The sequence below is a fragment of the Drosophila sulfurigaster genome, chromosome X, assembly GCF_023558435.1.
Source record: "Drosophila sulfurigaster albostrigata strain 15112-1811.04 chromosome X, ASM2355843v2, whole genome shotgun sequence".
Classification (NCBI taxonomy): Eukaryota; Metazoa; Arthropoda; class Insecta; order Diptera; family Drosophilidae; genus Drosophila; species Drosophila sulfurigaster.
In genome coordinates, this window is record NC_084885.1 from 9,533,304 (window position 1) to 9,546,169 (window position 12,866).

Consider the following 12,866-nt stretch of genomic DNA (forward strand, 5'->3'; position numbering starts at 1 on the left):
GACCCACATTGATGTCTCCTTTTTTCTATTGAATATTATATTATATTTTGTGCGTATGGCGATTACATAGCCATAAAATGACCTCAAAGTGAGACAGATCGCTGATCCTAGAAACAGAATTAACTACACACATTTCTGTGAGCGTATAAATAAAATCAATTTAAATTTCCTTCTTTAGATAATTAAAACATTCCATTAGAATAATATTGAAATTACTAAGAAACTTCATTAAAAAGAAAAGAATGAAAAGTATAAAAGTATTTTAAAGTCTTACACCACTTACAACAACAATTTAAGGATACGATCTTTGGAGGAAATCCATCCATGACGTTTTGTCATAATCCCAATAACTGAAATCGACAATAATTTATCTAATTAAAACTAATTACAATTGCGGTCGCTCTAATTTAGTTTAAGGAATAATTTCTAAATTCAAATATTTACATAAAACTTCTTAAAAAAATTAATATGTAATTGAATTGGTTGATTAAATAGCACAAATAGGGTCAATCGTCATATGTCTTGTATAAGTATATATTTACCATTCTCGAAAATTGACTTACAAGTATCTTTTATTAGGTTATAGAGCCCTGATTAAGTAAACATTTCGTCAGCTGTAGTTACATTTCATACTCTGAAAGTTAATTTAGTGCTGTTAATAGTAATAGATATTAGAAATTTAAAAATTTAAATATTATGCTACACATAATAATAAAAATTATTGCTAAAATTTATTTATACATCTTTTAACTTCCTTTCAGCTGCGCTTAATAATAATTTAATATTAACCTCAATATTAAATTCAACATCAGGAGTTAAGCATAAACTATTTTATGTTGTATGGTTGAGAGAGTATCCTAAAATCAATTGAATAGAATTAATGAAACGAAATGAATTCATTTGATTATCATCTGTACAATCTTATTTAATATGAAGTTTCAAATAAAAACATTGCGAATCAATGAAAAATATTAATAGGAAATGTACTTTTTACATCGTTAGATTAATCAATTAATTTTACAGAATTTGACAACATTTTATAATTCGAATTAAAAATATATGTTAGTGTTTAGACATGTGATAAAATGATCACATTAATCAATGAGTAGTTAAAGTCATTGTCAATCAAAATAATGAATGTGAACAATGAACACGATAATTATTTAGTTCTTAATAGAACGCTTAAGCGAGCAACAACTAAAACTAGTTGACAGTATCGAATTAAATAAATCATTATACAGTATGAGTTACCCTATCATCACCTGACTACAGCGAATGAAATCTGATCCATCGCATAACTTAATCGTAATTTAGAGGTGGCAACTGAAACAATTAAAGTGCAAGAAAGTGCTATAAAATAAATGCAATTAAAAATTAATTTGTAATTTGTAATAAAAGCGGTGGTAAATTGTTCAATTTTGGGTGGTTTTTGTTTTTGTTGGGTGCTTCAGGTGTGTGTCTTTCGATTGGGGAACTTGGGGAAGATTGTCGTGCAAAAGCTGTTGAGAAATCGCAAATGGTTTAATTAAGTACAAATGGCTGACAATAAAAGTGTCATTATAATTGTTGCCGGCTCCAATGACGAAAAGTGCAAATCATTGCCGCAAAGATTCCGTCCGCTTCGCTCCGCCCCGCCCCGCCCCGCCATAATCACCTTACTCCCTTCCCCTTCCCTTACACACTTGCCAGGGTTACGCCCCACAGTCAACTTGAAGCTGAATTTGAAGCAGCAGCAGAAGCTGAAGCAGAAGCTGAGGCTGAACTCAGATGACACAAAACGTCGCACAGTCCACTTTCCGTTATGTTGTGCGTGCATTGAATAATTGAATTTGTAAATGAAGTCATATCCGACCTCCTCCTCCTCCTCCTCCTCCTTTGACTCGTTGGCAGCGGGGAATCAAATTGAACAAAAGGCCAACGTTTAACTGCGCTAATCAATATTATGTGACAAATTGTACAACACGTGTAAATAACTCACATAATTACGAGTCTATATTTGAACTCAACTCGGCAGCCAGACTTTAAGGGGTAAAGCTTGCAAATCTGATAACTTCTATATTGCAGATTTCATATTATATTCATTTATTGTAAATTTAATTATATAGTATAGTTTTTATATTTAATTTTAGGACACTTTATTTGAAATATATAAATAATTTACAAGTCGAAAAAAAAACAGTTTACGTCAATTCGATTTTATTTATTTAAGAATTATGAAATTTTAGAAAAATAAACAATATAAACGAATATAAATGATATTTCTGGAAGAGAAAGTTATTAAAAACAAACCTCTGAAAAGTAATACCTTAAAATTATAGATTTAAGTTATAGACTTATAATTGTAAATTATTAATAATTTAGTTATATTTCTTTTTAGGATACATTATATAAAATAAATATGATCTACAAGTGGAAATATTACAAAAAAGTTTTGATCAAATTGATTATATTTCATTACAAATTATGAAATTAAAGAAAAAGGAAACTAATAAATTGAAAAGTAATATCTTAACTTATAATTGTAAATTATAAATACGCTTTGAAAAAATTCTTTCTTTGGCCCACTTTCTTAAAGAATAACATTATAATTTGTCAGTAATATTAATCGATTTATAAACGGTAAAACAACAATTCTAAGTATAGAAGGTGTGATCTTTTTGTGTGTTTATTTTTCTATCAGTAACTCGTTAATGAATTGTTCAATGTTTACAATGTAAACTTGACATTAAAGAAGTGAAATGTGACTGAATTTATCACTGGATTCAATTTACTAACATCAGTTTTTACATATATTTTAAGCATTGTACAACAATAAAATTAAATTCTATATATCAAAGAATATATTAAAGCGTCAGTCCTTGTTTATTAAGAATATTATCAGATTTGCTTTATGAAACTAATTTAGAAATATGTATATTAGTTCAAAAGTTTTTTTTAACAACTTAGAATAAATTAAAACAATATTCCGCTATTCGAAATATATGATAATTCCAAGTTATTCTTATTATGATTTCATTGAAATAACGAATACAATTATTTATGGAGAATGTTTCGAAAATATCTTTTCCGTTTTGAATATGTCTTAAGTGATCTACATAAAATGGATTGCTTTAGTTACGAAAAGCATTTAGTATAAAAAAGAATAATACTTGTATTTTAAGTCTTTTGTAAAATAAGCGATTAATATAGTAGATCGGCATTCAAGTCAAGTACTCAAGCTGATTTCTCTCTGTCATATTTCAGTTGTAAATTTGCATGCCAACGTGTTGTCTTCTTTGAGTCTTTTGTGTGACAGCGACTCCCCTCAGCTCCTCAGCTGGCAGTTGAACTTGAGGCATGACGTATACGACGAGTGTGCTGAATGCGAAATGCCTTCTTAGTCGCCAGATACAACAGACATTAACGTGGGATTAGAGAAGTTTATTCATGCGAAAACTGTTGCGCACTTGAGTCGGAATCGTGTTGCTGTGGTTGGTTGATGTGTGGCTTGGCATTTTGCATTTTGTATTTTTTTTTTTTTTTTCTTGTGGGTTTGGATCAACTGAAAAGGTAACCACTTAAAGTAACCACCAGCCAACCGGTGACAGTTTTTTTTTGGGGTCCTCTCCCCGTCTCTATTGACGACAAGGCAGTGTGAATGAGACAGCAATTGCCATAGAGTGTAGAAGAGAGCGCACACACGATGTGTTGCTGTTGACTCCCTCGCCCCCACATCAGACTGTGACGCACACTCACACACACGCAATGAGTGTGTCGCATGTCACAGAAAGAACACACTTACATAAGCAAGGCGCTACAATCAGTCAATTGGGCATGAATGGGGCGAATCCACAAAAGCGGCGCTGCCATCGCATCTGTCATCTCAACTATTCGTCTCGCCGACAAAACTGATGATGAATACCAACCACAACCACAGCAGATCACAGCACATCCCTTTGGACGATGTGGCCAAGTGGCCGGATGTTGCTGGCCTCGTTTGGCTGCTCACCTTCTTCACGCAAATGTTTTACGGATTTTCCTGCAACACTTTGAGCCCAATCACAGACAGTTGAGGCAACTCCTATTCAAATCTGCTTGACAGCTGCTGAACTTTCTTTTGATTGGCAATAATTTATTTGAAATGGGATTTTAATTTGGAAAATATTTCAATGAATATGTTTCATGAACTTTTTTTATTTATAAATATTATGTAAGGTAAGAAATTCAAGCACAACAAGATACTTATAAAGATCGATTCCAATTACATTAAGACTTTCAATACTTACATATATACATATATCTGTTTCGAGTTTCAGAAAATTGTAATTTGTAAGCTGCTACTGTATTTATATAATATATCAATATATGTATGTATAGCAAAGAACTATAAAATAACTTCACAGCTTACTAAAGGGTTTTCCTATTCATTTTAAAGAGTTGCTGAAAACTTGTGGTTTTGGAATTCTGAATAGTCTCTTTTTATGCACGATAAAATTGTGAATTCAGTGTTGTGTTAACATTTTATTACTGTTTGGAACGTCATCAGTGAAGAAAAATTATTATCATTATTATTTTATTGAAATGCAATTCCTTATTGCAATAAGCTGAGCCAGAGCGTCAAATGCGTTTAGAAAAAAGAATGTTATATGTAACACATTTAAATGCACTAATTTTAACAATAATAAAACATATTATAATAAAAACGAGACAATTAATATGAAGAACACACTATTTTGGCGCACAGTTTAGCTTAAGTTAAATACAAATCAAAAATAATGTGTGGCTGAGCATATTAATTCAGGTAGATAAAGCCAATAAGCAATTCATTAATCAAGAGCAACAATTTCCTACTCAAAGTAAAGTAATGTAAAGGTAAGAAATGAATGGATGAATACATTTCTTAGTCTAATGATTATCAACCCCTTGTTCAGCAAATATAGTCAATGGCAATTTGATTCAATATGCAGCTAAACATTGTATAACAAGTTGATATCAAGTAAATGGGTGAAATATGGTGTCTGCTCAATTTACAATGAACTTAAGAATTTACTCTAATAAGAAATGCAATATTTCGTGCCCCATTCCCATAATAAATGTATTTGTACAACACACAACACATAATCCGCTTCATATGCACATTCAAATGCAGGAAAACAAGCCAAAAAAATTCCATGAATAAATGGTTGTCATACCAACTCTTTTACTTTGTGCATCGATTAAAATCAACTTGAAGCAAAGAAAAAAACAAAAACAAAAAAAAAATTGTATGTTTGTTGGTATGTGAATAAAACAATTTGTCATTCGGGGCTTGGTTATTTTTGTTGTTGTGTTTCTTGTTTTTTTGTAATCAATAATTCCATTAAACCAATCGCAACAGTTTTTCAATTGAAATTCATTTGGCATGTGAAAGGAAACCAAAAGGAAACCAGCAACAACAACAGCAACGAAAAAAAAAAGTGTTACAACTGCGCAACGTTTTGGCGTTTGCACGCGAAGGGATCATACTAAAGACAATTTCCAACTGACAATGCCGAATATACGACGTTGCCTTCTCTCTGTTGCTGCTGCTGCTGTTGTTGTTGTTGTTGTTGTTGCACAGCTGCTGATAGAGACAACAATAGCTTGGCTGGGGCCTAGCAGCGGGGAGAGAAGAAACGCGCTAGCACGCTAAAGCGCGTGCCAAACGTATAGCCATCTCGCTCTCACAGCGGCCATCGCTCTAATTATAGGTTACGGCACACAGAGCATATTGCCGTATGCTGATTGGTCGATACAGTCGCGTCGGCGCGCAGCATGCACACAACGGGGCGTCGCCAAAGCGAAACTCGTTTTGAGCGCGTGCTCGCTTGCATTTAAGAATGAAATTAAATGAAACGAACGAAGCGACGCGACGCAACGACGTCGTCGGCTGGCGCGGCAGCGGTGGCGGCAGCGGTGGCGTATGCTAGGCTGGCTGGCTAGATAATACATCATCGTCAGGCTCTCGGGCTCGTTCTCGGTTTCGGTTTCGTGTTAGTGTTCGTGGCCGAGGCCGAGGCCCGAGCGCAGCCAACAACGATGATGATCATCGCGTACTCACACACACACAGGCATATTTGGTGGTTGCTTGTTTTATTGCTGTCTCGTTTGCACGCCCAACAAGCGCACAAAAATACCAATGTTACGAATAACTGCGTCATGATGAATGGGAATGGCTGCTGCCGCTGCTTCGATGAGAGACAGAGAGAGAGAGAGAGAGAGAGTCGAGCGCCAGCTTGCTTTTGTGTGTGTGTGTGTTGGGTCGCTGCTTCGTTTGGCTGTTGGTGTTGGTGTTGCTGTTGCGCTCTCTCAGTTTAGCAGCGTGCATAGCTGAAGCGAAACACACACAAAAATACACAATATTGCAAATCGCGGTCTCTCTCACAAAAGTGGCGCGCCGGCTAACTTGTTTTGACGCGCCCTCTGCCTGAAACAACGACGACGACGACACCACCAATGCTTGACGTTAACGCCGCAGTCACCGCCAACGACAAAACGAGAACGGGGCCCAAGCTTTTTGTTTGCGCTGGCATCGCGTGAAACAGTTGCAAGCCTTTGAACGATCAGCGACGACGCCGAAAACTTTTGCGCGGATACATTTTGTTTGTTTGTGCAGCAGCAGGCAGCAGGCAGCAGCAAACCAAGCAGCAGGCAGGCAGGCAGCAGGCAGCAGCTAAGCAGCAATAGCAGCAGCAACAACAGCAGCCGCAGCAGCAGGCGCCTCCTTGTCGCCAACGTCGTCGCCGCCGCCGTCAACAACGACAGCAACAGCAACGGCAACGGCAACAGCAAACAGCACACAGCAACAATAACAATAAACATCTATCAGATCGAGCCAAGATATATAGCATACAGTTTGCAAGTGCGTCCGGTTTTTGTTGGTTTTATATTCATTTCGCTTCAGTTACCGAGTCTAGTGCATTTTTTCGCTTGTGTTCCCTTTTTGTCCGTTGCCCAACAAACATTGTGCAACCTCCAATCACACCGAGCAGCATCGAGCAAACAAAACAGGCAACGCAGCAGGCAACGCACCTGCCGTTGCATCCTCAACACACAAACATCTAACAGTTTCTCAAAGATCCCAGTGCAAATCCCCAGTGTGTCAGTGACAGTGACAATTGTAACAGCAACAGCAACAGCAACAACAGCAACAAAAATTGCTGCACAACACTTTCATTTGGTAAAACATTTGAAAAGAGTTTAATCACAAAACAAAAAGCAATCTAAACAACAACAACATCAACTACAAAAAGCAAATGAATATTGCTAACAAATAGTTAAACAAAACAACACAACAAATACAATACACATTTTGACTGTGAAAAGTGCATTAAGTAAACAAAAAACAAACAAAAAACAAACAACGGCAATTTCAATAATTTTTGTTGCATATTTTTTATTGTTTGCGACGCGCGTGTTTTTGTTTTGTGTTCTACTATAATTGTGATTTTTCCGTAGCATCAACAGTGACAGCAGCCAGTCCCTGGCCAAACAACAACAACAAATAAAAAAAAAGAGAAAAATAAATAAATAAAAACGCATCTAACTTAAACAAGTCAAATTCTAGAATTTATTTTTTTTTTTGGTTTTGCGTAAGTGAAAATCAAATTTCAATCATTGTACGCCTTAAAACAACAACACCGACGATACCAAAAGCGACGGCAACATCAGCAACTGCAACAGCAGCAGCGGCTGTGGCAGCAACAGCAGCAGCAGCAGCAGCATCAGCAGCGGCAGCATCTAAAATGCTAACGGACATGACCCCGACGGCTGGCCAATTGTATGGCTCACAGATTCCGGCCATGGCTGGCATGAATATCACAAATATAGCATCACATCTGCAGAAACCGCAAGTAAATCCGGTAAGTGGCGGAACCAATTCCACATTTTTCAGATCATACAAACAGATAGTGAAAGATACACAAAGAATACTACACAAAGTCAAGTTTGCTTGTTCTCTCATTTTGAAACAAATTTTTAGGAAATAAATTCAACACAATTGACATAATACTTGATCAGTAGATAGATTTTATATTTGACATTTCTGTTTTGTACCCAAAAAAAGTGAACTTGTCGAAATACATTCCCAATTTTTCCAATATAATACTTTATGAATAGATATATCACAGTGTTTCCAAAATTTCAGTGTGATTTTGGTTGAATAACTTGGCTAATTAGATCCAATTACTTATTGAGGTAATTCCAATTTTGTATTTTTTATACAACACAAACATTTCAAATTCCACTTTAATTACTTCCAAAACTTGAATTCCAATACGAATTTCACAGAGCTCTAATTTGTGAGCTCAAATGTAAAGTTGCAAAATTCTATTTTAAATAATGTCAAGTTTTGTGGCTTCTGCTTAAAAACTTTGCACGAAGTAACTAATTGCTAATTCCGTAAAATTCTTAAAAAATAAAGTATTTTTTTTTAAGAAGAAAATTCTATATAACTAAAATATCGTAAATTTCTACGAATTTTGACAAATTATCAATTTCTTCTACCGTTTATTAAAAGTGTCGTACTCTACAATAATTATATGCGAATAATTTTATAACTGAAGATTGTTCGGAAGTTTTTCAAGTTATTCTTCTTTAAATAACATATGTACATATTATGTTAATATTCTTTTCTATGTGAATTTTTGAGTTTAAAGTTCAATTCATAATGAAAAAAGTAGCCCAATAATAAAGTTTGATTATTTTAACCGACGTAAATTTGATGGAAAATGTTAGATAACTATTTTTCAAAGAAGTTTACATTGTGCTTAGTTAAACAGTTGTACGCTTAAACTAAATTATCTAAAATTTCTTAGTACGTTGGGCATCAAATGAAATAAAAAAAACAACTAAAAGATCAGCTTACTTGCTCAAGAGGCGCTGCAACTAAACGTCGTCAGAGCTAAAGACGCACAAAGTGCGGAAAATTTGATAATACACATTGTAATTATGCGCCAGGTACAAAAGAATTGGCAAGAGATTTGCTCTTGTTTGTTTGTGGCTTATGAGGAAAACTCGGCCATGGCCAGAATGAGGAAATTTGCGCTTAGGCTTAAGACAATGAGAGGAAAGAAAGGAATTACAAATGCCCAGTGATGATGTTTGCAAAAGTGCCAACAAGTATTTTTACTGATGGCCCAGTTGTAATCCTCGTTTGCAGTTTTTGGAAATCCTGGAGTCATTGCTGATGGATTTTCGAGGCTCTTTTGTTGTTGTTCACGATGACGATGATGATGGGTAAATGGAATGTATTTCGGGATCAGTTGGAATGAATGTCACAGGCTGCATCAACCTAAATCAATTAGATGCGGCTTGTTCAACGCTACATAGCATTCTTCACGCTTCTTCGACTTAACAGATACAACGAATACAGGCCACAAAAAAAAACAAGGATACAAGGATACTAGGATACAAATTCAGAGAGAGTGAGATAGATGGCGAAAAGTAGAGAAGCCGCTTATCCTTTTCCGTATCTCAAATCAATTATTCGAGCTCAATTCAAACACTTGAGGTGTGAACGCAACGATTGAATGATTTTTGATTTTTTGATTTCTGATTTGTGTTTTGCTTTTGTGCCTTTGTGATCTAATATCGATGCATGTATTGTGTTACAAGATAACAAAGAGCAAAGTGAGAAGATTGCGCCATTAACTTCTATTTTTGTGTGTGATCTGATATGCAAAAAAACAAAATTAAAAAAAAAAAGAAACCCGAAACGGAAGTAGGCATTAGACTTTAATGATGAACTGGATAACTGTGACTGTGCGCTGATCTCCAAAACACCAAAACACTCTCTTAACTGGCAGCATTTAATGATTTTTGCACTCAGGTCATCAATTTGAAGCGCCTTTGATGTGCACCGCTTTCGACCTCAATCACTAAACTAAGGTAATTCCATAGTAGTCGTAATACCAAAAAATTAATTGTTTGCCGCTCTGAAATACTTAATGACATTAGAGACAGAATCGCAGCTCTATGCATAATGATATATTTACAACATTCAAGTGTTGCTCTATAATATGTATTTTCAAGCCATTTTAACTAGCTGCCAAATGATGAAAACTCTGCAGTTAAGATATTAGAATTGAAATAATTTCGAATTTAGTTTATATACTAACTTCTATAGTATGTTCGACTGCATTGCTGATTTTCCAGATTTAATCTAGCTGGTGAGAATTTATTTCTACTATTTGGGTTGCTTTATGCTTCCTCCAACGATTATAAAATTGTATTCAATTTACTCGAATAATAATTTGTATTAATAAATGAATTTATAGGAATTTCCCTTTGGTATAAAATAAATGCGCTTATTTATTATTGTAATAATACAATACAATTCCTTATGAGATGAGCCCCATTAACTAAGGCTTAATTTTAGTCCTTTGACATGCATAACATTTTTCTTAACAACATTTTTTTAATGACATGAAGCACACAAATTATTTTGATATCATTTTTTTTTTTGCGACGCAACTGAAAATAAATACTTGACAGGAGAAGAACAGAAGACAAATTTAATTTCTGTTTGAACTCTATGAAAAATTAATGTCTGCTAGCTATATATATATATATTATAGTATATTCATCTGACGCTTTGTGCCAACTAAATGAAAAATAAATTCATTTCGGATTTTCCGTAGCTATGTTTAAATTTGAAGTACATATTTAGAAATGAATTTCTTATTTCCTAACTATTCAAATTGGATAACAATATTTTTACTATTATTCATTATTTTATTGTAATAACGAATGAAATTCTTTATTGCAATGAGATGAGCCTGAGTGACTTATGTTAGGCCTTGTAGCTGCATACAATAGATACATTTTTGATCAGTTTTTTATTCTGATTTCTTGTTTGAAATTAATTCACTCTTAGACTATTTTCAAACAATGCAATGAATAAACTTATTCAAATTACTTTGCGAGATTATTTCAAGAGCTTATTAATAATAAATTATAACATTGATTATCTACATATATTGATGCGTCGATATCAAATTATAGAACAGTTATCAATTGGCTTCAAGTCTTTTACTGCCTTTCTGCTAATGGCCAACCAAATTGATGAGGCAAAGCAAATTAAATGACACTTTTAATAAAGTTACTAACGCCAATAAGGCAGTCAAGTATAGAGACTATACTATGCTATGATATGCTATGATATATGCCTGCTAGCCCATAGAAATCCATGGATTGTTAAGACCGCAAGCCAAGCAACTGCGTATGCATACAGTCTTAAAAAAAAAAGGAAAGAGAATAAAGGTTGACTAAAAGATACCTAATCTTATTGCATTCTAAATATAATAATATTTATTTCTATCGAAAGTTAAGGCTTGAAAAGTCATATTATTAGATTCAGTAAGATCGATATTCCATGAAAAAGATAGCACCATTTAAATGCATTCGAAAATATGAGAAAGAATGTTAATATGAAAGTTTTAGGTTGAACACATGTTAAATAAATATTTGCTAAAAATGTTGTACTTTCTATAATATAGTTTAGTGCTAGGCAATCTTATGCATAAATGTATATTATTTCCATCGAAGGTTTAGAAATGTTCTATTATTATATTGAATGAGCAGCTTTAAAGAATGTAAATACATTTTATTTATTTGAAAGTTGTAGGTTGAAAATATTATACTCACATGTTCAATAAATATTTGTTTCGAAACAATCTCAAATTAAAATGTAGGTTGGAAATATTATACAGTTTACATATTGAATAAATATTTGCTTCAAAGGTTGTACTTTCTATGGCATAGTTTAGTGTATGCACAAAATTATAATTATTTCAATCAAAAGTTTAGAAATATTCTATATAATAATCGATTTAATAATAATTTAATGAGAAACTTTAAGGAATGTAAATACAATTTATTTATATGAAAGTTGTTGGTTGAAAATATTATATTATGCAGTTCACATATTGAATAAATATTTGCTTTAATGGTTGTACTTTCTATGCCATAGTTTAGTGTGTGACAATCTTAAATAATGCATAAATGTATTATTGTTGAAAACACTCCTCTTTTGGCCACTTGCATTGGGTATCAAAACCGCAAAACGAAATGCCCTCAGTGCGAGGTCAGAACTGAAGTTGAAGTCGCAGTTAGAGTCCGAACAGGTCGCTGTTGTTGTTGCTGGACTATCGAGTATCGAGTTGAGCATGGTATGCATATATGTATGTACATATAGTAGTAGTAGTAGTAGTAGTAGTAGTAGATGGAGCTGTGGCATGCAGGCGTTTATTAAAATGAATACCACATCAATCAATCATTTTACAAACGTGTTGTCGGCCAAGTTCAAAGCCGCAAAGCCAAAGCCAAAGTGTGTAGAGAGACTAGTTCAGCTTTTGGCTAGCTGGACTGGACCACTCTAATCTTAGGGTCTGTTTAAGAAAGTTACACATGGGCATTGGTTTCAATTAATAGCGTTTAAAGACGCGACACGAGATACAACAGCAACAACAACAACAATAACAAAAACCCCACCAACACCAAAACCAAAAAAAAAAAAAAGAAAGAAAAAAACTTAAAAACCAAAAAATGATTAATTACCAAAGCCAAACTGAAATTATCATTTATGCCCACAAAAAAAAAAACAGAAATACAGAAAAAAAACATGTGTTGCAGACCGAACAGTAAAACAGCTAAAGAGTCGAAAAGCGAGAAAGAAAGACAGAAAGACAGAAAGAAAAAAAAAACTTTTTAGAGAAATATCGTATTGAAATGTATGTTTTTGTTGGCTGTTAAATTATTGAAAATCATGCAACGTTGTTGCCCCGTCGAACGTTTTATTCCCCCGCACACATTCATATATACATATAGTCTGTATATATCTGTATACTCTCCTGGATTTGCTTGACTTG

At 34.0% G+C, this 12,866-nt stretch overlaps 1 protein-coding gene across 2 annotated transcripts in view; it reads left to right on the plus strand.

Moving 5' to 3' along the window:
* Positions 1 to 6,369: 6,369 nt before the first annotated feature.
* Positions 6,370 to 12,866, plus strand: part of LOC133849236 (transcription factor Sp9) — a 38,974-nt gene continuing 32,477 nt past the window's right edge. The window contains exon 1 of one of the 2 annotated variants that reach the window (XM_062285172.1): positions 6,370 to 7,859. In XM_062285172.1, coding sequence (XP_062141156.1) covers positions 7,743 to 7,859 — 117 coding nt within the window. In that variant the 5' untranslated portion in view covers positions 6,370 to 7,742. The remainder of the gene's footprint in view (positions 7,860 to 12,866) is intronic. The other variant, XM_062285173.1, reaches the window with a different exon arrangement.